Here is a 26,401-nt window from a genome sequence, read left to right on the forward strand (position 1 = left end):
ACTTCAAAACCCTACTGACCCAGCCCTACACCGAAGCCACATTGACCCAGCTCTACATCGACACCCCACTGATTCAGCCCTACATCGACACCCCATTGATCCAGCCATATACCGATCACTACTGACCAAGCCCTGCACCGACACACTACTGACCCAGCCCTACAACGACAGCCCACTGTCGGAGCCCTACACCGACACCCCACTGATACAGCCCTACACTGACACCCTACTGACCCACCCTAAACTGACACCCTACTGGCCCAGCCCCACACCGACAACACAGTGATCCAGCGCTAAACCGACACCATACTGACCCAGCCTACACTGACAGCCTACTGACCCACCCTAAACTGACACCCTACTGACCCAGCCCTACACAGACACCCCACTGATCCAGCCCCACACAGACACCCCACTGATCCTGCCCTACACCGACACGCTACTGACTCAGCCCCTCACCGACACCATACTGACCCAGCCCTACACCGAGAGGCCACTAAGTCAGCCCATTACCGACAACATACTGAATCAGCCCTACACTGCCACCCTACTGACCCAGTCCCACACCGACACCCCACTGACACAGCCCTACACCGACACCCCACTGACCCAGCCCTTGACCGAGACACCACTGACTCGGCCTTACACCATCACCCCACTGACCCAGCCTCACACCGACACCCCACTGAAAGTAGGAAGTGAATGTGACAAGGGACGAGGGCAGCAATAATTGTGACGCTTACAGAAAGTGCGCATTATAAATAAGAACTATAATTCGTTACTGGCGAATCTCCATGGTTTTGCTAATGATTTGGCAGATGAATTGGAATGTGTTCTCACTGTGTTTGTTGAAACTGGCGAGAATGGCAGGCGGACATGAGTGAATGGTCACTTTACGCCCCCCCCCCAGTGCTGGGAGGACTGAACAAATGAACAATATTCTATATTATAAAAGGAAGTGAAACAGGCATTGTCAATATTAAAATCATTTATTAAGCCATGGCAACGGGAAACCTTTTGAGTTATATGTTTCTATTCAACCTGTTGTGTCATTATGTCATTTAGCAGAAACTATCAAAATGTATTCCCCATATCCAGAAGATATTGCTGCTGCGACTGGGCTGCCGAATACACAGATAGGAATTTGCAGTGAATCGAGGAGAGTTCTGGTAATTGGAGAGGGAAGAGTTGATAGTGCCGGGGCAACAGTTATTGCAAGGCTAACGTGAGAGTAATGATATAACTTAGTTAGTAGTCTTACCTTGGGTTTCCATGTGAGGTGGTAGTACTTCTTCCCGCAATGCATCTGTTCTAGGGCTATATTTCTGCTAACTCTCCTAAATCACAGCTTGCCTGGATATCTTCCTGGCGCCGGGTGGATAGAAGAAGTCCCTATTCCTGGAACCCACCTGCAAACCCTCAAATTCAGTGTCTGAAAATTGGGCGGCCCTTGCTGCGTCTGCTGTGCCGTCCATTGTTCACAATCTTCACTTTCAGTTGCGTACAGACAGAGAGCTCCCCCACTTTTAGAGGCGCAGTTTCTCTATATCTGGCTTCAGAAATGGTGAAGTTTATGACACTTAATCTGCGTGTGGCCAATCCACAGCACAAGTGGCGCTGACAACACACTTACTTTACTTAAACTCAAGGAACGGGCACATTTAAGGCCTTCTATGAGGCCGCATGATTCTGTGCGCATTAAAAGGGCGGTGACCATCCTGCGCACTAAAAGCAATTTCTAGCCCCTGGGCATTTTTGTCTAAAAAAATCCCCGAATCAATAAAGTATAGGGGCAGAGAACAGGAACCAGAATATGCCACAAATATAGCCGTTGACAAAAGTTTCATATTTGTAACTATATTATATATTTTTATCAGGTCAATAAATGAATGGATTGAGTTTAGTTGTAGTGGTTGAAATGATCAGAGATGTTTTATTTGAAGTGAGTTTCATTCTACTAACCTGTTTTTTGTTCAAATCTTGTAGCATTCGTACTTAATAAATCTCCGGGGGAATGAATATTTTCACTTGTACCAGTTCCTGTGGCCTGATCTCCTTCCCCACTAGCAGGGCATTGAATCTGACTCTGTTCACTTGTACTGGTTCCTGGGGCCTGATCACTTTCCCCAGGAGCAGGACATTTTTCCTGGCCCTGTTCACATGTAGCGGTTCCTGAGGCGTGATCACCTTCCCCAGGAGCAGGACCTTGAATCTGACTCTGTTCACTTGTACCGGTTCCTGCAGTCTGATCACCTTCCCCAGGAGAAGGGTATTGAATCTGACTCTGTTCACTTGTACCAGTTCTTGCGACCTGATCACCTTTCCCAGGAGCAGTGCCTTGAACCTGACTTTGTTCACTTGTACCTATTCCTGCAGCCTGATCATCTTCCCCAGGAGCAGGGACTTGAATCTGACTCGGTTCACTTGCACCAGTTCCTGAGACCTGATCACCTTCCCCAAGAGGAGGGCCTTGAATCTGGGATTGTTTTCTAGCACTGCTTGGTTTACTTGATGAATGCCCCATCTCAGGCAACTTGTTACCTGTAAAAAAATTAATTTCAGGTTATAGCAGGGCATATTAGAATAGAACAGACATATGTTTATTCAAAATATATTCATTGCACCGCTGATACTAAATCGAGAGACAAGGCCATCGAATTTGTAAATTCTAAAGTCGTGAAAAATATTTCCGCTGTTTGTTTATCAGGTGGTGAGTGCAGGATGTGCGGGTGGACCAGGGAGGGTGCGGGTGGGTCAGGATGAGTGCGGAAGGGTCAGGGTGAGTGCGGGACGTGTGGGTGTGTCAGGGTGAGTGCAGAAAAAACAGTGGATCAGGGTTTGAGTGCTGAATGTGCACGTGGTTCAGCTGAGTGTGGGACGTGCGGCGAGACCAAGTTGAAACATAGAAGATAGGAGCAGGAGTGGGCCATTCGGCGCCTCGAGCCTGCTCCGCCATTCAATGCGATCATGGCTGCTCATCCAAATGCAGTACCCTGTCCCTGCTTTCTCCCCATATCCCTTGATCCCTTTAGCGTTAAGAAATATATCCAACTCCTTCTTGAATATATTTAATGAATTGGCCTCTACTGCCTTCTGTGGTAGAGAATTTCAGAGTTTCACCACTCTCTGTGTGAAGAAGTTCCTCCACATCTCTGTCCTAAATGGCTTGCCCCTTATCCTTAGATGGTGACCCCTGGTTCTGGACTCCCCGACCATCGGGAACATCCTTCCTGCATCTAGTCTGTTTAGTCCTGTTAGAATTTTATAAGTATCAATGAGATACCCTCTCATTCTTCTAAACTCCAGCGAGTACAAGACAAATTGACCCAATCTCTCCTCATACGTCGTTCCTGCCCTCCCAGTTTTCAGCCTGGTGAATCATCGCTGAACTCCTTCCATGGCAAGAACATCCTTCCTCAGATAAGGCAAGCAAAACTGCACACAATACTCAAGATGTAGTCTCACCAAGGCCCTGTACAACTGCAGCAAGACATCCTTGTTCCTGTACTCAAACCCTCTCTCTACGAAGGCCAACATACCATTTGCCTTCTTACCCGCCTGCTGCACCTGCATGCTTACCTTCAGTGACTGGTGCACAAGGACACCCAGGTCTCGTTACACTTCCCCTTCTCCCAATCTATTGCCATTCACATAATAATCTGCCTTCTTGTTTTTGCCACCAAAGTGGATAACCTCGCATTTATCCACGTTATATTGCATCTGCCATGCTTCTGCCCAATTACCCAACCTGTCCAAATCATACTGGAGTTTGATTGCGGGAAGTGCGCATGGGTCAGGTGAGTGCGCGACGTGCGGGAGTGTCAGGGCGAGTGCGGAATGTGCGGCCGGGTCAGGGTGAGTGCGGGCCCTGCAGGTGGGTCATGGTGACTGCGGGACATGCGGATGCGTCAGAGTGACCTTTTGTCAGAACTGGCAAAAGTTGTACAGGTAACCAATTTTAAGTAAGTTCGGGGCAGGCAAACGGGGAGGGGGGAAAGAACGAAACAGAAAGTCTGTGATAGGGTGGAAAGCTGGAGTGATAAAATGACAATAGGGATGATTGTGCAAAGGAAAAGGAGATGTTAATGGGACAAGTGAAGAAACAAAATATATGTCTAGAAGAAATGCAAATGGGAATGCCAGAATTGTCAACATCTGCCATCTGAAAAAATAGGTGCAGAGGTTATGGCCTGAAATTGTTGAACTCGATATTGAGTCTGGAAGCCTGTAAAGTGCAGAATCGAAGGATGATGTGCTGTTCCTCGAGCTTACATTGATCTAAATTGGAAGAGTGTAAGAGGCCCAGGACAGGGAGGTTAGATTGGGAGTGGAGCGGAGAATTAAAGTGACAGGCGACCGGAAGATTGGGGTCGTGCTTGCAGAATGAGCAGTGGTGTTCCGCAAAACAATCAGACAATCTGAGTTTGATGGCCCCAATATAGTGGAGACCGCATCGTCAGCAGCGAATACAGTGCACTAAATTGCAACTACAACAAGTAAATCGCTGTTTCACCTGGAAGGAATGTTTGGGTCCCTGTACAGTGGAAGGGAGGAGTTAAAAGGGCAGGTGTTGCACCTCCTGCCTTTGCACCATAAGGTGTCGTGGCAAGTGGAGCAGAGATTGGGGGTGATTGAGAGGTGGACCAGGCTGTCGCGCAGGGAGTGATACCTTAAGAAGGCTGAAAGAGGAGGGGAAAATATGTTTAGTTGTGTTATTACACCAGAGGTGGCGGAAATGGCGGAGGATGATGCGTTTAATGTGGAGGCTGGTGGGGTGATAAGGGCAACCCTTTTGTGATTCTACGAGGGAGGGGTAGGGTTAAGAGCAGAATTTTGGGAAATGGAATGGTGGAGGGCCATGTCAACCTCACTGGAGAGGAATCCTTGGTTTAGGAAAAAGGAAGGCATATAGAAAGCATTAGTTTGGAAGGAGGCATGATCAGAACAAATGTCACAGAGATGAAGAAACTAGGAGAATTGAATAGAGTCTTTACAGGAAGTGGGGTGAGAGGAAGTGTAATCCAACTAGCTGTGGGAGTCAGGGGAATTTTATGAATGTTTCTCGAAAGCCTATCCCCAGAAATGGATGCAGAGAAGTCGAGGAACGGAAGGAAGGAGTCGGAGATGGATAACGTGATGATGAGGGAATGATGGAAATTGGAAGCAAAGTGAATGTAATTTTCCAGTCTAGGGTAACAGCAGGAAACGGCTTCGATACAATCATCATTGTACTGGACAAATGTCGGGGAGGGGACACGAGTAGAACTGGAAGAAAGAATGTTCCACCTATCTGACGAAAATGCATAGCAACGCCTTTAATTTGGAGGGAGTGAGTGATGTCAAAGAAGAGCTAATTTATTATAGCGATCTAAGGGTGTCGGTGTGAGTTCAGCCCCACCTAATAAACAGGCACATGTCCGTCTGCTGGGCTCTACCTCAGACCGGAGTCACTAATTAGATCAAATCCCTTTACTAGAAACCACACACAAGATTCACCTGTAACTTTGTGTTTAGAGACAGAAATTGATCACTCTTCATATCCCATTGCACGGCCTCATGCTGGATAATTGTGCTCAGTTGTTAGACTTTCCCAGTCCCATTATCACCATTTAATGCCTCACTTTGCAACCGTTGTGTAGCATTTAAAGTAATAGGGTATATCTGAGATAATTAGATTCTCTCTGACCTTTCTCCCCAATCCATCTCCAGGACCAGTGTGTATCTGAGTCAATGGGACTCTCTCTGACCTTTCTCCCCAGTCCATCTCCAGGACCAGTATGTATCTGAGTCAATGGGACTCTCTCTGACCTTTCTCCCCAGTCCATCTCCAGGACCAGTATGTATCTATGTCAATGGGACTCTCTCTGACCATTCTCCACAGTCCATCTCCAGTACCACTGTTTATCTGAGTCAATGGGACTCTCTCTGACCATTCTCCAAAGTCCATCTCCAGGACCAGTGTGTATCTGAGTCAATGGGACTCTCTCTGACCATTCTCCAAATTCCATCTCCAGGACCAGTGTGTATCTGAGTCAAATGGACTCTCTCTGACAATTCTCCCCAGTCCATCTCCAGGACCAGTGTTTATCTGAGTCAATGGGACTCTCTCTGACTATTCTCCAAAGTCCATCTCCAGGACCAGTGTGTATCTGAGTCAAATGGACTCTCTCTGACAATTCTCCCCAGTCCATCTCCAGGACCAGTGTTTATCTGAGTCAATGGGACTCTCTCTGACTATTCTCCAAAGTCCATCTCCAGGACCAGTGTGTATCTGAGTCAACAGGATTCTCTCTCTGAACATTCTCCCCGATCAATCTCCAGGACCAGTGTCTACCTGAGTCACTGGGAATCTCTCTGACCATTCTTCCCGGTCCATCTCCAGGGCCAGTGTATATCTAAGTCAACAGGACTGTCTGTTCCCTTTCTCTCCAGTCGATCTATGGATGCTCTTTGAATCGGAAGTTTTCTCTCTGAATTGTGCTCTCACAATCATGTGCTGGTTCACGTGCTGTCATTCCTCCATCTACAATCCCTGTTTACTTCCAGCTGTGCAGCTTCCTCAACCACTCCATCATTTACCAGGAGATCTAATTATGGCAGGACAGAAAACGAGAACAAGATTGACCGTGTGAACTAGAACATAATGTGCACGTTTCCTGTAATTATCTAATTGTGGCAGGCCTGAAAACAATGTAATATTGACCGTGAAGTAAACCATAGCTCTGGCATTAATTTGCTCGCTGCCGTTTCCATCATTCACCGGAGTGAAAGATCTGTGCTTTGCTCGTTCTCCTCCACAGCAGCGTCGCCAATTCCAAAAACCGAAATCATACTGCTTGAACTTTCGACTCAGATATCCTCAGAGAATTCCTGTATAAACTGCCAGTTATTCCCTGCTCCAGCCACGCTGAAATACAATTCCAGTTTATTTTAAACAACGCCCAGTTTCTGCCCTGTTGAATACAGCGGTTTATGAGACTCTGCGTTTCTCTGCAGTTTGCAACAGGAGATCCAGGGCGGTATCTGAAACTATCTCCCTCGTTGCAGAGAAAACAGTGGGACCAATCACTGCCGGATCATCCACGTTAATGCTTCAGGGTCGAGTATTTCTGTTCGATTCTTCCTGTTTCTCAGGTACCCGGCAGGAACGCCCGGGCTGCCTCCAAATACCCAGAATTCGAGGCAGAAATGTAACAGTTTCTCTCTGTGCATTAGACAAAACGGCGCTGTTTGAATTCATTGGGCTCATCCTCACCGGGTTACAAACTTGCTGATCTCACTGGGCCCATCCTCCCTGGGTCACACGCTGTGTTATCTCACTGGGCCCAGTCTCCCCGGGTTACACACTGTCTGATATCATTGGGCCCATTCTCCCGGATTACACACTGTCTGATCTCACTGGGCCCATCCTCCTTGGGTTACACACTGTCTGTTCTCACTGGTACCATCCTCCCCGGATTACACACTGTCTGATCTGACTGGGCCCATCCTCCCTGGGTTACACACTGTCTGATCTCACTGGGCCCATCCTCCCCGGCACAGCAACACATTGGATGAATTAAATGCAGTAATAGAAGTAAATGGGTATGATGTAATTGCCATTACAGAGATATGGTTGCATGGTAACCAAATCCGGGAACTGACTGTTCCAGGGTACTCAACATGTAGGAAGGACAGACAAAAGAGAAAAGGACGTGGTGTAGCACTGTTAATAAGAGATGAGATTGTTACAACAGAGATAAAAGATCTTGGCTTGGCAGACCGTGATTTAGAACTGGAATCAGTTTGGGTGGAGCTAAGAAAGAGCAAAGGGTGGAAAGCATTGGTGGGAGTTGTGTATAGGCCACCAAACAGTAATGGTAATGAAGGACAGAGTATCAATCAATAGATTAGAAGTGCATGCAACAAGGGTAATACGATAATCATGGGGGACTTTGATCTACATATTGACTGGGCAAATCAAATTTCCACTAATCATGTGGAGGACGAATTCTTGGAATGCATGTGAGGTGGTTTCCTGGATCAGTACGTGGAGGAACCAACCAGGGAACAGGCTATTCTGGATCTGGTACTGTGTACTGAAAAAGTGCTAATCAATAATCTTGTGGTAAAGGGGCATTTAGGGATATGTGACCATAATATGATTGAAATTTACATTACGCTGGAGAGTGATATATACCAATTTGAAACTAAGGTCTTCAATCAAAACAGAGGAAACTACAAGTGTATGAGTGACAAGTTGGCCATGGTAGATTGGGACACTACACTAAAATGTAGGAAGGTGGACACACAATGGCTAACAGTCGAGGAAATAATGTATAATTTGCCACAAATATATATTCCTCTAGGGCATAAAAACCCAAAAGGAAAAGTGATCCAACCATGGCTAACAAAAGAAATTATAGCTGGTATTAAGTCAAAAGGCGAAGCTTATAAAGTTGCCAGAAAAAGCGGTCAGCCTGAGGATTGGGGTATTTTTACAAATCAGCAAAGGGGGACAAAGAAATTGATAAAGAAAGGGAAAATGAAATATGAGCATAAACTAGCGAAAAATATAAAAACGGACTGTAAAAGCTTCTATAGGTATGTGAAAAGTAAAACACTAGCGACGGTAAATTTAGGTGCTTTACAGTCAGAGATCAGAGAATTTAAAATGGGAAATGAGGAAGTGGCTGAGAAATTAAATGCATACTTTGTTTCTGTCTTCATGGAGGAAGACATTAAATACCACCCAGAAATACGATAAAACCAAGGGTGTGACGAGAATGAGGAGCTTAAAGAAATTATTATAAGTAAAAAAACAGGTCTAGCAAAATTAATGGGACGAAAACTGGATAAATCCCAAGGACCTGATGACCTACATCCTAGGGTTTTGAAAGATGTAGCCATTGGAATAGTGGACGCATTGGTTGTCATCCTACAAAATTCTATAGATTCTGGAACGGTTCCTGCAGATTCCAGGATAGCAAATGTAAACCCTCTATTTAAGAAAGGAGGGAGCGAGAAAACGGGGAACTACAGATCTGTTAGCCTCACATCAGTAGTTCGGAAAATGCTGGAATCTATTATAAAGGATGCAATAATTGAGCCTTTAGAATAGTTAGTAAGATTGGGCAGAGTCAACATAGATTTATGAAAGGGAATTCCTGTTTGACAAACTTATTGGATTTCTTTGAGGATGTAACTACTGGAGTAGACAAAGGGGATCCAGCAGATGTGGTGTATCTGTATTTTCAGAAGTCCTTCGATAAGGTCCCACACAAGAGATGGTGAACAAAATTAGGGTACATGGAATTGATGGTAAAATACCAGCATGGATTGAGAATTAGTTAACAGACAGAAAACAAAGTGTAGGGATAAACGGGTTTCAGGATGGCAGGCTATGAATTATGGGGTACCGCAAGGATCGGATCTTGGGCACCTGCTAGTAACAATCCATCTCAATGATTTGGATGAGATGACTAAATGTAAAATTTCCAAATTTGCTGATGGTACAAAGCTAGGTGGCTAGTGTCAATTGCGAAGGGAATGTGAAGCGGTTTCAAGGTGATCTCGACAGGCTCAGTGAGTGGGCGAGACTATGGCAGATTCAATATAATGTGGATAAATGTGAAGTTATCCACTTTGGTTGGAAAAACAGAACGGCAGAGTATTACCTAAAGGCTGAAAGATTGGGGAATGCAGATGCTCAAAGGAGCTTGGGTGTCCTTGTACATTACTCACTGAAAGTGAATGTGCGGGTGCAGCAAGCCATTAGGAAGGCAAATGGTCTGCTGCCCTCCATTACCAGAGGATTTGAGTACAGGAGTAAAGAAGTCTTACTCCAAATATAGAGGGCCTCGGTGAGACCAAACCTGGAGTACTGTGTACAATTTTGGTTTCCTTTCCTATGGAAGGATATACTTGCCATAGAGAGAGTGCATCAGCGGTTCATGAGGTTGATTCCGGGAATGGCGGGATGCCGTATGCGAAGAGATTCAGTAAACTAGGACTGTATTCTATTGAATTCAGAAGAATGAGAGGGGATCTCATTGAAGCATACACCATTATTATAAGCCTTGATAGGGTGCATGCTGGAGAATGTTTCCCTTGGCTGTGGACTCTAGAACCAGGGGCCACAGTCGGAAGATAAATGGTAGGCCATTCAGGACTGAGATGAAAAGACATTTCTTCACACAGAGGGTGGTGAATCTTTGGAATTCTCTACCCGAGACGACTGTGGAGGCTTAGTCATTGGGTATATTCCAAACAGAAGTCGATATATTTCAGACTAGTAAGCGCACCAAGAGATATAACAAAAGGGCCAGTGAATGGAAATGAGGCTGAAGGCCAGCCATGAGCTCATTTAATGGGTGAGCAGGCTCGAAGGGCCGAAATGTCTACTCCTGCTCCTATGTCTGATGTTCATATGTTTTTATGTTACACACGCTCTGATCTCACTGGGCCCATAATCACCGTGTTATACACTGTTTGATCTCGCTGGACACATCCTCCCCGGATTACACACTCTCTGATCTCACTGGGCACATTCTCCCGGGCTAAACACTGTCTGATGTCACTGGGCCCATCCTCCCTGTTTTACAGACCGATGATATCACTTGGACACTCCTCCCTGGGTTCCACACTGCCTGATTTCACAGGGCCCATCCTGCCCGGGTTACACATTTCCTGATTTCACTTGGCCCATGCTCCCCGGGATACACACTGCCTGATCTCACTGGGCCCATTCTTCCTGTGTTACACACTGTTTGAATCAACTGGGAACATTCTCCACGGGTTACACATAGTATGAACTCACTGGAACCATTCTCTCCAAGCTACACACTTTCTGATCTCACTGGGCCCACACTCCCAGGGTTACACACTGTCGGATCTCACTGGGACCATCCTCCAAGTGTTACACACTGTCTGATGTCACTGGACTCATTCTCCCCGAGTTACACACTGTCAGATCTCAATGAGCCCATCCTCCCTGGGTTACACACTGTCTGATCTCACTGGGCCCATCCACCACGGGTTACACAGTGTCTGATCTCACTGGGCCCATCCTCCCCGGGTTGCACTCTGTCTTTTTTCACTGGGCCCATCCTCCCTGGGTTAAACACTGTCTGATCTCACTGGGCCCATCCTCCCCGGGTTATACAGTGTTTGCTCTCAATGGGACCATCCTCCCCGGGTTACACCCTGTCTGATCGCACTGGGCCGTTCCTCCCTGGGTTACAAACTATCTGATCTCAAAGGAATCCTCCCTGGGTTACACACTTTCTGATCTCACTGGGCCCATCCTCACCAGGTTATACACTGTCTGATCTCACAGGGACATCTTTCCCGGGATACACACTATCTGATCTCACTGAGCCCAGGCTCCCCTGGTTAAAAACTGTCTCTGGTCGCTGGGCCTATCGTTCCTCGCTTACTGAATAATGATATCACTGGGCAAATCCTTCCCGGGGTGCACAATGTCTAATCACACTGGGACCATCCTCCTTGGGTTACACACTGCCTAAACTCACTGGGCCCATCCTCCCCGAGTTACACACTGTCTGATCTCACTGGGCCCATCCTCCCCGAGTTACACACTGTCTGATCTCACTGGGCCCATCCTCCCTGAGCTACACACTGTCTGATCTCACTGGGCCCATCCTCAACTGGTTACACACTCTCTGATATCACTGGGCCCATCCACCCCGGGTTACACACTGTCTGATCTCACTGGGCCCATCCTCCACAGGTTACACACTGTCTGATCTCACTTGTCCCATCCTCCCCGGGTTAAAAAATAGTCTGATCTCACTGGGCCCATCGTCCCCGGGTTACACACTGTCTGATCTCACTGGGCCCAACCTCCCCGGGTTACGCACTGTCTGATCTCACTTGGCCCATCCTCCCCGGGTACACACTGTCTGAGCACACATGGGCCCAACCAGCCCTGGTTACACACTGTCTGATCTCAGTGGGCCCATCCTCCCGGGTTACACACAGTCTGTTCTCACTGTGCCCATCATCCTGGGGTTACATTATCTGATTTCACTGTGGCATTCTCCCCGTGTTACACATTGTCTGATTTCACATGGGCCCATAATCCCCGAGCTACAAACTGTCTGATCTCACTGTGTACAAACCTCCCCGGATTACACTCTGTCTGAACTCACTGGGCCCATTCTTCTCCGGGTTATACACGTTCTGATCTCACATGGCCCATCCACCCTGGGTACATCCTGTCTGATGTCACTGGGCCCATTCTCCATTTGGTACACACTGTCTGATCTCATTGGGCCCATCCACACCGGGTAACACAGTGTCTGATCACACTGGGCCCATCCTCCCCGGGTTACATACTGTCTGATCTCACTGGGCCCATCCTCCCAGGTTTACACACTGTCTGATCTCACTGGTCCCATTCTCCCCGATTTGCACACTGTCTGATCTCACTGGGCACATCCTCACATTTTAACATCCTGTCTGATCTCACTGGGCCCATCCTACCCGAGTTAATAACTGTGTTATATCACTGGACCCATCGTCCTTCGGTTACAGAATGATGAAGTCACTGGGCACATCATTCCCAAGTTAAAAATTGTCTGATCTCACTGGGCCCATCCTCACCGTGATACACACTGCCTGATCTCACTGGACCCATCCTCCATGGGTTACACACCGTCTGATCTCACTGGCCCCATCGTCTCCGGGTTACAGATGTCTGGACTCGCTGGGCCCATCCTCCCCGGATTAAACACTGTCTGATCTCACTTTACACATTCCTAATCAGCTAAAACACTGTCTGTTCATATTGAGTCAATCTGCCACATTTACACACTGTCTCATCTCACTGGGCCCATCCTCCATGGGTTAGACACTGTCCTATCTCAGTGGGCACATCCTCCCGGAGTTACACACTGACTGATCTCACTGGGCCCATCATCCCCGGGTTACACACTATTTGATCTCACTGGGCCGATCCTCCCCGGGTTACACACTGTCTGATATCACTGGGCCCATCCTCCCCGGGCTACACACTGTCTGATCTCACTGGGCCCATTCTCCCCGGGTTACACATTGTCTGATCTCATTGTGAAAATCCTCCTCGGGTTTAACACTGTCTGACCTCACTTGGCCCATCCTGCCCAGATTATACACAGTCTGAACTCACTGGGCGCATCATTTCCGGGTTACAGACTGTCTGATCTCACTGGGCCCATCTTCCCCAAGTTAAACATAGCCTGATCTCACTGGACCCAACGCCCCAGGTTTGCAAAATGTCCGATCTCACTGGGCCCATCCTATCAATTGCATGCAGACTGATCTCACTGGCTCCATCCTCCACAGGTTACTCACTGACTGAGCGCACTGGACATGTTCCCCCTGGGTTACACCAAGCCTGATATCACTGGGCACATCCTCCCCAGATTGCTCTTTTTCTGATCTAACTGGGTTCATCCTCCCGGGTTATATTGTCTGATCACAATGGGTCCTTCCTCCCCGTGTTACTCATTGAGTGATCTCACATGGGCCTATCCTCCAGCTGCTACAAACTATCTGATCTCTCAGGGACAATCCTTCCCGCGATACATCCTGTCTGATCTTACTGGACCCATCCTACCCAAGATATACACACAGTCTGATCTCACTGGGCCCATCCTCCCCGGGTTCAAATCTGTCATATATCACTGGGCCCTCATCAACGAGTTACACACTGACATATCTCACTGGCCCGATTCAACCGGGTTATAAACTGTCTGATCCCACTGGGCCCATCCTCCGCTGGGATACACACTGTCTCATCTCGCTTGGTCCATCCTCCACGGCTTACACACTGTCTGATCTCACTGGGCCCATCATCCCCGGGTAACACAATGTCTTGTCTCAGTGGGCCCAACCTCCCCGGGGTGCACTTTGACTGATCTCACTGGGCCCTTTCACCACCTGTTATCTCTGTTTGATCTCACTGGGCCCATTCTCCCCGGGTTACAAATTGTCTGATCTCACAGGACCCAACCGCCCTGGGTTAGAATCTGTCTATCCCTCTGTCCCCATCCTCCCCAGTGTTACACACTGTTTGATCTCACTGGGCCCATTCTCCACCAGTTACACACGATCTGATTACACTGGGCCCACCTTAGCAGAGTTACACACTGTCTGATCTCACTGGACCCATCCTCCCCGGGTTACGCACTGTCTGAACTCACTAGGCCCATCCTCCACAGACTACCTTCAGACTGAGCTCACTGAGCACGTTCTCCCTCGGTTGCACCATGCCTGATATCACTGGCCCCATCCTCCCCAGGTTGATCATTTTTTGATCTCGCTGGAGCCATCCTCCCCGGTTTACACACTGTCTGATTTCACTGGGCTGATCCAACCCGGGTTTACACAATGTCTGTCCTCATTGGGTCCATCATCCCCGGTTTACAGTCTGCCTGATCATATTGTCAAAAATCACTAGACCCATTCTCCCCGGGCTACACACTGTCTCATCTCGCTTGGCCCATCCTCCCCGAGTTAAACACTGTCTGATCTCACTGGACCCATCCTCCCTGGTTTAAACAGTGTTTGATGCCACTGGGCTGAACCTCCCTGGGTTACACTCTGTCTGATGTCACTGGGCCGATTCTCCCCGGGTTACATATTGTCTGATGTCACTGGACCCATCCAAATTTGATTACACAATGCCTGACATCACTGGGTCCATCCTCCCCGGGTTACACACTGTCTGATCTCACTGAGCGCATCCTTCTCGAGTTGCACACTGACAGATCTCACATGGCCCATCCTCCCCGGGTTACACACTGTCTGAACTCACTGGGCCCATCCTCCCCAGGTTACACATTGTCTGATCACACTGGGCCCATCCTCCCTGGGTTACACACTGTCTGAACTCACTGGGTTCATCCTCCCCAGGTTACACTCTGTTTGATCTCACTGGGCCCATCCTCCCCGGGTTACACACTGTCTGATCTCACTGGGCCCATCCTCCCCAGGTTACACTCTGTTTGATCTCACTGGGCCCATCCTTTCCGGGTTACACTCTGTCTGGTGTCACTGGGCCCATCCTTCCTTGATCAGACCATGCGTGCTATCACTGGGCACATCCTCCCCGATTTTCAGATTGACTGATCTCTCTGAATCCATCCTCCCCGGGTTACACAGTGTCTGATCTCACTGGGTCCAGCCTCCCCATGTTACACGCTTTCTGATCTCAAGGGGCCCATCCTCCCCGGTTTCGAAATTGACTGATCTCACTGTGCGCATCCTCCACACGTTACTCACTGAATCATCTCACATGGGCCCATCCTAACCGGGATACACCCTGTCTAACCTCATTTGGCCCATCTCCCCGGGGTACACACTGTCTGATCTCACTTGGCCCATCCTCCCCGGGTTACACACTGTCTGATCTCATTTGGCCCTTCCTCCCCGGGATACACACAGTCTGATCTCACTTGGTCAATCGTTCCCGGGTTACACACTGTCTGAACCATCTGGACACATCCTCCCCGGGTTACACACTGTCTGATCTCACATGGGCCCATCCTCACCGGCTTTCACAGTGTCTGATGGCATTGGGCCCATGCTCCCTGAGTTACACCATGCCTGATATCACTGGGCCCATTGACCCCGACTTGCTCAATGTCTGACCACACTGGACCCATCCTCACCGTGTTACACACTGCATGAGCTTAATGGCCACACTCTACCCAGTTTTCACACTGTATGATCTCACGGAATGCTTCCTCCACCAGTTACTCACTGACTGATCTCAAATGGACCCATCCTCCCCGTGTTCCACACTGTCTGATCTCACTTGGCCCATTCTCCCCGGATTACACACTGTCTGGTCTCATTGGGCCCATCTTCCCCAAGTTGCACATTGTCTGATCTCACTGTGCCCATCCTCCCAATGACACGCTGTCTGATCTCACTGGGTCCATCCTCCACGAGATAAACACTGTCTGACCTCACGAGGCCTATACTCCACAGGATACAAACTGACTGAGCTCACTGGGCACGTTCTAGAAACATAGAAATATAGAAGAGAGGTGCAGGAGTAGGCCATTCTGCCCCTCGAGCCTGCTCCGCCATTCAATGAGATCATGGCTGATCATCCAAATTCAGTACCCTGTTCCTACATTCTCTTCATAGGCCTTGGTCCCTTTTGCCTTAAGAAATATATCCAACTCCTTCTTGAATATATTTAATCAATTGGCCTCTACTGCCTTCTTTGGTAGTGAATTCCACAGGTTCACCACTCTCTGGGTGAATAAATTCCTCCTCACCTCTGTCCTAAATGGCTTACTCCTTTTCCTTCGACGGTGACCACTGGTTCTGGACTCCCCGACCATCGGGAACATCCTTCCAGCGTCTAGTTTGTCTACACCGGTTGGAATTTTATAAGTTTCGATGAGATCCCCTGTCATTCTTCTAAACTCCAGCGAGTACAAGCCCAAACGAACCAATCTCTCCTCATACGTCATTCGTGCCATCCCAGGTATCGGCCTGGTGAATCTTCGCTGCACTCCTTCCATGGCAAGTACATCCTTGGGCTCTCCTTGGGTTACACCATGCCTGATATCACTGGCACCATCCTCCACAGGTTGCTCATTTGCTGTTCTCACTCGAGCCATCATCCCCGGTTTACACACTGTCTGATTTCACAGGACCCATCCTCCCCAGGATGCACAGTGTTTGATGTCACGGGGCCCAACATCCCTGGGTTACAACCTGTCTGATCCCACTGGGCCCATCCGCCCCAGGGTACATATTGTCTGAAATCACTGGACCCATCCCCCACGGATTATAAAATGACTCATCTCGCTTAGCCATCCTCCTCAGGTTACACACAGTCTGACCTCAATGGTCCCATCCTCCCCAGTTTACAGACTGTCTGTTCTCACTGGGCCATTCCTCCCCGGGTTACATACTGTCTGATCTCACTGGGCCCATCCTCCCCGGGTTACACACTGTCTGAACACACATGGGCCCATCCAGCACTGGTTACACAATGTCTGATTTCACTGGGCCCATCTTCCCCGGGTTACACACTGTCTGATCTCACTGGGCCCATCGTCCCCGGGTACACACTGTCTGAACACACATGGGACCATCCAGCCCTGGTTACACACTGTCTGATCTCACTGGGCCCATCCTCCCCGGGTTACACACTGTCTGTTCTCACTGTGCCCATTATCCTCGGGATACATTTTCTGATTTCACTGTGGCATCCTCCCCGTGTTACACACTGTCTGATTTCACATGGGCCCATAATCCCCGAGCTACAAACTGTCTGATCTCACTGTGTCCAAACCTCCCCTGATTACACTCTGTCTGAACTCACTGGGCCCATTCTTCACCGGGTTATACACTTTCTGATCTCACATGGCCCATCTTCCTTGGGTACATCCTGTCTGATGTCACTGGGCCCATCCTCCATTTGTTACACACTGTCTGATCTCACTGGGCCCATCCACATCGGGTTACACACTGTCTGATGTCACTGGGCACATCCTTCCCGGGACACACACTGTGAGATCTCACTGGGCCCATCCTCCGCGGGTTACATACAGTCTGATGTCACTGGGCCCATCCTCCCAGATTTACACACCGTCTGATCTCACTTGTCCCATTCTCCCCGATTTGCACACTGTCTGATCTCACTGGGCACATCCTCACAGTTTAACATTCTGTCTGATCGCACTGGGCCCATCCTACCTGGGTTAAAAACTGTCTTATATCACTGGACCCATCGTCCGTCGGTTACAGAACGATGAAGTCACTGGGCACATCCTTCCCAAGTTAAAAATTGTCTGATCTCACTGGACCCATCCTCACCGTGATACACACTGCCTGATCTCACTGGACACATCCTCAACTGGTTACACACCGTCTGATCTCACCGGACCCATCCTCCCTGGGTTACAGATGTCTGGAATCGCTGGGCCCATCCTCCCCGGGTTAAACACTGTCTGATCTCACTTTACACATTCCTAATCAGCTAAAACACTGTCTGTTCACACTGAGTCCATCTGCCACATTTACACACTGTCTCATCTCACTGGGCCCATTCTCCACGGGTTAGACACTGTCCGATCTCAGTGGGCACATCCTCCCCGAGTTACACACTGATTGATCTCACTGGGACCAACATCCCCGGGTTACACACTATTTGATCTCACTGGGCCCATCCTCCCCGGGTTACACACTGTCAGATCTCACTGGGCCCATCTTCCCCGAGTTACACATAGCCTGATCTCCCTGGACCCAACCCTTCAGGTTTGCAAAATGTCCGATCTCACTAGACCCATCCTATCAATTACATGCAACTGATCTCACTGGCTCCATCCTCCACAGGTTACTCACTGACTGAGCACACTGGACATGTTCTCCCTGGGTTACACCAAGCCTGATATCACTGGGCCCATCCTCTGTTGCAAAGAAGGGAGGGAAAAAGAGTGGCAGGGCTATAGTAATAGGGGATTCGATTGTAAGGGGAATAGATAGGGGTTTCTGTGGTCGCGACCGAGACTCCAGGATGGTATGTTGCCTCCCTGGTGCAAGGGTCAAGGATGTCTCGGCGCGGGTGCAGAACATTCTGGAGGGGGAGGGGGAACAGCCAGTTGTCGTGATACATGTTGGTACCAACGACGTAGCTAAAAAAAGGGAAGAGGTCCTACAAGTAGAATTTAGGGAGTTAGGAGCCAAGCTAAAAAGTAGGACCTCGAAGGTAGTAATCTCTGGATTACTACCAGTGCCACGTGCTAGTAAGAGTACAGAGAACAGGATAGTTAGGCTAAATACGTGGCTTGAGCAGTGGTGTAAGAGGGAGGGTTTTAAATTTTTGAGGCATTGGAACCAGTTTTGTGGTAGGTGTGACCTATACAAAAGGGACGGTCTACACCTGTGCAGAGATGGAACTGATGTTCTCGGGGTAATTTTTGATAAAGCAGTTCGGGAGCATTTAAACTAGTATGGCAGGGGGCTAGAAACCTATGTAGTGAAATAGAGGAAAGTGAAAGGCAGACAGAAATAAATGGTAAAAGGGTGAGGAACAAAAAACAAAGGGCCAAACTAATTCATAAAAAATGTGAGCATAAAAAAAGCCTGAGGGTTTTATACCTTAATGCGAGAAGCATCAGGAACAAGGTAGATGAATTAGCTGTGGAAATAGAGGTTAATAATTATGATCTAATTGGGATTACGGAAACATGGTTGCAGGGTGAGCAGGGCTGGGAGCTTAACATACAGGGGTATTCAGTATTTAGGAAGGATCGACAAAAAAGAAAGGGAGGAGGGGTAGCATTGCTAGTAAAAGAGGGGATAAATGCAATTGAAAGGAAGGATATTAACTCAGTTAATACAGAATCTATATGGGTGGAGCTAAGAAATAGCGAGGGGCGAAAAACATTAATAGGAGTGGTATATAGGCCTCCAAATAGTAAAATAGAGGTTAGGGAGGGCATCACGAGGGAAATTAGAGAAGCGTGCAATAAGAGCACAGCTGTCATCATAGGTGACTTTAACTTACATATAGATTGGACTAGCCTAATCAGTAAAAATAATGAGGAGGAGGAATTCCTTGAGTGTTTAAGGGATGGTTATCTGGATCAATATGTCGAGGAACCAACTCGGGAACAGGCTATATTGGACTGGGTACTGTGCAATGAGAAGGGACTAATCAGTAATCTTGTTGTACGGGGACCCTTGGGTCAGAGCGATCATAACATGATCGATTTCTCACTCGAAATGGAGAGCGAAGAAATTGACTCAGAGACTAAGGTCCTGAATTTAAACAAGGGGAATTATGATGCCATGAGACGGGAACTGAGTAGGTCTGATTGGACAACGTTCCTGGGAGGACTGGAGGTAGATAAACAATGGCAAACATTTAAAGATAGAATGACAAAATTGCAAAAATTGTTTATACCAATCTGGCATAAAAGGAAATCTAAAAAGGTGACTCAACCGTGGATAACAGGGGAAATTAGAGACAGCATAAAATCCAAAGATAGGGCGTATAAAATAGCCAAAAAAAGCGCCAGAGCGGAAGATTGGGAACAGTTTAAGATAGAGCAAAGGAGGGCAAAGGGCATGATCAAGAGGGGCAAAATAGCTTACGAAAACAAGCTGGCGGAAAATATAAAAACTAACTCCAAAAGCTTTTATAAATATATCAAAAGGAAAAGACTGGTGAAAACCAAAGTTGGTCCATTGCAGTCAGATACGGGGGAATATATAATGGGAAATAAGGAAATGGCAGATCAACTAAATGCATACTTTGGGTCAGTCTTTACGAAGGAAGACACAAAAAACCTCCCTGGGATATCGGAAAAAATAGGGACATTGGCAAAGGAGGAACTGACGCAAATCAATATCTCTAAGGATATGGTGTTAAGGAAGCTAAAGGGATTGAAGGTGGACAAATCCCCAGGGCCTGATAACATGCATCCTAGGGTACTGAAGGAGGTGGCCCTAGAGATAGCGGATGCACTAAGGATGATTTTTCAGAATTCATTAGACTCGGGAACAGTGCCGATGGATTGGAGGGTAGCTAACGTTACCCCACTATTCAAAAAGGGGGGTAGGGAAAAAGCAGGTAATTACAGACCTGTAAGCCTTACATCAGTTGTGGGCAAAATGCTGGAGTCCATCATTAAGGATGAAATAGCGGAGCACTTAGCAAATGGGGACAGGATAGGACAGAGTCAACATGGATTTACAAAGGGTAAATCGTGCTTGACTAATCTATTGGAATTTTTTGAGGGAGTAACTGGTAGAATAGATGGGGGAGAGCCAGTAGATGTGGTGTACCTGGACTTCCAAAAGGCCTTCGATAAGGTCCCACATAAAAGATTAGCATGGAAAATTGAGGCTCATGGGATAAAGGGGAAAGTTTTGGCGTGGATAGGGAACTGGCTGTCAGATAGAAAACAGAGAGTTGGAATAAACGGCTCATTTTCTGAATGGCAGGCAGTAACAAGTGGGGTACCACAGGGATCTGTCCTGGGCCCCCAGCTGTTCACAATTTACATTAATGACCTGGATCAGGGAGTCGGATGCAGCATTTCCAAATTTGCAGACGACACTAAACTAGGAGGGGGGGTGGGCTCAGAGGAAGAGACCAGGAAGCTCCAGAGCGATTTGGACAGACTGGGCGATTGGGCGGATAAATGGCAGATGCACTATAATGTGGACAAGTGCGAAGTTATCCACCTTGGGTGCAGGAACGGGAGGGCAAATTATTATTTAAATGGCAATAGATTGGGAGAGGGGGAAGTACAGAGAGACCTGGGTGTTCTTGTACACCAGTCACTGAAGGCGAGCATGCAGGTGCAACAGGCGGTCAAGAAGGCAAACGGTATGCTGGCCTTCATAGCAAAAGGGTTAGAATACAGGAACAGGGATACCTTGCTGCAGCTGTACAGGGCACTGGTGAGACCACACCTCGAGTACTGTGTACAGTTTTGGTCGCCTCATCTGAGGAAGGATGTTCTTGCCATGGAGGGGGTGCAGCGGCGATTCACCAGGCTGATACCAGGAATGGCGGGAATGACCTATGAGGAGAGACTATGTAGTTTAGGGATGTACACACTGGAGTTTAGAAGATTGAGAGGGGACCTCATAGAAGTGTATAAAATTCTGACAGGTCTAGACAGACTGGATGCAGAAGGAATGTTTCCCTTGGCGGGTGAGAACAGAACTAGAGGACATAATTTAAGGATAAGGGCTAAACCATTTAGGACAGAGATGAGGGGGAATTTCTTCACTCAGAGAGTGGTGAACCTGTGGAACTCATTGCCACAGAGGGCAGTGTACGCCAGCTCATTAAATATATTTAAGAGGGAATTAGATATATTTCTACGGGCAAAAGGGGTTAAGGGTTACGGAGAGAAGGCGGGGACGGGATACTGAATTAAAGGATCAGCCATGATCTCATCGAATGGCGGAGCAGGCACGAAGGGCCGAATGGCCTACTCCTGCTCCTATCTTCTATGTATCTATGTATCTATGTATCCTCCCCAGATTGTTCTTTTTCTTATCTCACTGGATTCATCCTCCCGGGTTATATTGTCTGATCACACTGGACCCTTCCTCCCCGTGTTACTCATTTAGTGATCTCACATGGGCCTATCCTTCAGGTGCTAAAAACTATCTGATCACTCAGGGACAATCCTTCCCGCGATACATCCTGTCTGATCTTACTCGACCCATCCTACCCAAGATACACACACTGTCTGAACTCACTGGGCCCATCCTCCCCGGGTTAAAATCTGTCTGATATCAATGGGCCCTCATCCCCGAGTTACACACTGACTTACCTCACTGGCCCCCTTCACCCGAGTTATAAACTGTGTGATCCCACTGGTCCCATCCTCCGCGGGGTACATATTGTCCAAAATCACTGAAACCATTCTCCCCGGGTTACACACTGTCTCATCTCGCTTGGCCCATCCTCCCCGGCTTACACACTGTCTGATCTCCCTGGGCCCATCACCCCCGGTAACACAAAGTCTGGTCTCAGTGGGCCCAACTTCCCCGTGGTGCACTTTGACTGATGTCACTGGGGCCTTCCACCAGCTGGTATCTCTGTCTGATCTCACTGGGCCCATTCTCCCCGGGTTACTAAGTGTCTGATCTCACAGTACCCAACCGCCCTGTGTTAGAATCTGTCTATCCCGCTGTCCCCTTCCTCCCCAGTGTTACACACTGTTTGATCTCACTGGGCCCATTCTCCACCGGTTACGCACGATCTGATTTCACTGGGCCCACCTTAGCCGAGTTACACACTGTCTGATCTCACTGGACCCATCCTCCCCGGGTTACACACTGTCTGAACTCACAAGGGCCATCCTCCACAGGTTGCTTTCAGACTGAGCTCACTGAGCACGTTCTCCCTGGGTTGCAACATGCCTGATATCTCTGGCCCCATCCTCCCCAGGTTGCTCATTTTTTGATCTCGCTGGAGCCATCCTCCCCGGTTTAAACACTGTCTGATTTCACTGGGCCCATCCAACCCGGATTACACAATGTCTGTCCTCATTGGGTCCATCAATCCCGGTTTACAGTCTGCCTGATCATATTGTCAAAAATCATTGGACCTATTCTCCCCGGGCGAAACACTGTCTCATCTCACCTGACCCATCCTCTCCGAGTTACACACTGTCTGATCTCACTGGACCCATCCTCCTGGGTTACACAGTGTTTGATGCCACTGGGCTGATCCTCCCTGGGTTACACTCTGTCTGATGTCACTGGGCCGAATCTACACGGGTTACACACTGTCTGATGTCACTGGGCCCATCCACCCTTGATTACACAATGCCTGACATCACTGGGTCCATCCTCCCCGGGTTACACACTGTCTGATCTCATTGAGCGCATCCTTCTCGAGTTGCACACTGACAGATCTCACATGGGCCCATCCTCCCCGGGTTACACACTGTCTGAACTCACTGGTCCCAACTTCCCCGAGTTACACACTGTCTGATCACACTGGGCCCATCGTCCCCGGGTTACACACCGTCTGATCTCACTGGGTTCATCCTCCCCAGGTTACACTCTGTTTGATCTCACTGGGCCCATCCTTCCCGGGTTACACTCTGTCTGGTGTTACTGGGCCCATCCTTCCTTGATCAGACCATGCATGCTATCACTGGGCACATCCTCCCCGATTTACAGATTGACTGATCTCTCTGAATCCCTCCTCACCGGGTTACACGCTGTCTGATCTCACTGGCTCCATCCTCCCCATGTTACACGCTTTCTGATCTCAAGGGGCCCATTCTCCCCGGTTTAGACATTGACTGATCTCACTGTGCACATCCTCCACACGTTACTCACTGAATGATCTCACATGGGCCCATCCTAACCGGGATAAACCCTGTCTAACCTCATTTGGCCCAGCCTCCCCGGGATACATACTGTCTGATCTCACTTGGCCCATCCTCCCCTGGTTAAACACTGTCTGATCTCACTTGGCCCTTCTTCCCTGGGATACACACAGTCTGATCTCACTTGGCCCATCGTCCCCGGGTTACACACTGTCTGAACCATCTGGACACATCCTCCCCGGGTTACACACTGTCTGATCTCACATAGGCCCATCCTTACCGGCTTTCACACTGTCTGATGTCATTGGGCCCATGCTCCCTGAGTTACACCATGCCTGATATCACTGGGTCCATCGTCCCCGACTTGCTCAATGTGTGACCACACTGGACCCATCCTCCCCGTGTTACACACTGCATGAGCTTTATGGCCACACTCTATCCAGATTTCACACTGTCTGATCTCACGGACTGCATCCTCCTCCAGTTACCCACTGACTGATCTCAAATGGACCCATCCTCCCCGTGTTCCACTCTGTCTGATCTCACTGGGCCCATCCTCCCCGGGTTACACACTGTCTGATCTCATTGGGCCCATCTTCCCCGAGTTGCACATTGTCTGATCTCACTGTGCCCATCCTCCCAATGACACGCAGTCTGACCTCACTGGGTCCATCGTCCATGAGTTAAACACTGTCTGACCTCACGAGGCCCATACTCCACAGGAAACAAACTGATTGAGCTCACTGAGCACGTTCTAGATACATAGAAATATAGAAGAGAGGTGCAGGAGAAAGCCATTCGGCCCCTCGAGCTTGCTCCGCCATTCAATGAGATCATAGCTGATCATCCAAATTCAGTACCCTGTTCCTGCATTCTCTTCATTCGCCTTGATCCCTTTAGCCTTAAGAAATATATCCAACTCCTTCTTGAATATATTGTATGAATTGGCCTCTACTGCCTTCTTTGGTACTGAATTCCACAGGTTCACCACTCTCTGGGTGAATAAATTCCTCCTCACCTCTGGCCTAAATGGCTTACCCCTTATCCTTAGACTGTGACCACTGGTTCTGGACTCCCCGACCATCGGGAACATCCGTCCAGCATCTAGTTTGTCTAGTCCGGCTGGAATTTTATATGTTTCGATGAGATCCCCTCTCATTCTTTTAAACTCCAGCGAGTACAAGCCCAATCGAACCAATCTTTCCTCATACGTCATTCCTGCCATCCCAGGTATCAGCCTGGTGAATCTTCGCTGCACTCCTTCCATGGCAAGTACATCCTTGGGTTCTCCCTGGGTTACACCATGCCTGATATCACTGGCCCCATCTTCCACAGTTTGCTCATTTGCTGTTCTCACTAGAGCCATCATCCCCGGGTTACACACTGTCTGATTTCACTAGAATCATCCTCCCGGGATACACAGTGTTTGATGTCACTGGGCCCAACATGCCTGGGTTACAACCTGTCTGATCCCACTGGGCCCATACTCCCCGGGATAACTATTGTCTGAAATCACTGGACCCATCCTCCACGGATTACAAAATGAATCATCTCGCTTAGCACATCCTCCCCCGCTTACACACAGTCTGACCTCAATGGGCCCATCCTCCCCGGTTTACAGACTGTCTGATCTCACTAGACCCATCCTTCCCGGGTTAACAAATGTCTGTTCTCACTGGGCCCACCCTCCCCGGGTTACTTATTGTCTGATCTCACTGGGCCCATCCTTCCCGGGTTACACACTGTTTCATGTCAGTGGGCACATCCTCCTTGGGTTACACCATGCCTGTTATCACTGGGCCCATTGTCCCCGAGATGCTAATTGTCTGATCTCACTGACCCCATCATCCCCTGATTACACACTGTCTGATCTCACAGACCCAACCTCCCCGGTGGTTTACAAACTGTCTGATATCACTAGGCCCATCCTCCCCTGTTTACAAACTGTCTTATCCCACTGACCTCATCCTCCCCGCCGCATATATTGTCATGACTCACTGGACCCATTCTCCACGTGTTACACACTGACTGATGTCACTGGCCCCGCCCCACCCCCCGTGAATACTGGGCCTATCCACACCGTGGTGCATATTGTCTGAAGTCACTGGGCCCATCTACCCCGGGTTAAACACTGTCTCATCTCGCTTGGCCCATCCTCCCCGGGATGCACACTGTCTGATCTTACTGGGCCCATCCTCCGCGAGCTAAACAATGTCGGATCTCAGTGGGCCAAATAATACCGAGTTAAGCACTGTCTGATCTCACTGGTCCCATCCTGCCAGAGTTGCAAACTGTCTGATCTCATTGGGCTCATCCTACCTATTTACACACATACTGACCTCACTGGGTCCATCCACCATGGGTTACACACCGTATGATCTCACTGTGCCCATCCACCCCGAGGTACACACTGCCTTTTCTCACTGGGTCCAATCTCCCCGGTTTAAACTCTGACTGATTTCATTGGGCCGATCCTCCCCAGGGTACACACTGTCTGAGCTCACTGGGCCCATCCTCCACAGGTTATACATTGTCTGATCTCACATGAGCCACCCTCCCCGTGTTACACATTGTATGAT

At 48.6% G+C, this 26,401-nt stretch overlaps 1 protein-coding gene across 1 annotated transcript in view; it reads right to left on the reverse strand.

The window, feature by feature from the left end:
* Positions 1-1,812: 1,812 nt before the first annotated feature.
* The window catches only part of LOC147092406 (uncharacterized), a 32,142-nt gene continuing 7,553 nt past the window's right edge, over positions 1,813-26,401 (reverse strand). Inside the window, exon 2 of the mRNA XM_085975910.1 lies at positions 1,813-2,541. Coding sequence (XP_085832036.1) covers positions 1,958-2,524 — 567 coding nt within the window. The 5' untranslated portion in view covers positions 2,525-2,541 and the 3' untranslated portion in view covers positions 1,813-1,957. The remainder of the gene's footprint in view (positions 2,542-26,401) is intronic.

The sequence above is a fragment of the Somniosus microcephalus genome, unplaced genomic scaffold, assembly GCF_052327205.1.
Source record: "Somniosus microcephalus isolate GS21.2 unplaced genomic scaffold, FLI_Smic_1.0 unresolved_chr2, whole genome shotgun sequence".
NCBI classification, from domain to species: domain Eukaryota; kingdom Metazoa; phylum Chordata; class Chondrichthyes; order Squaliformes; family Somniosidae; genus Somniosus; species Somniosus microcephalus.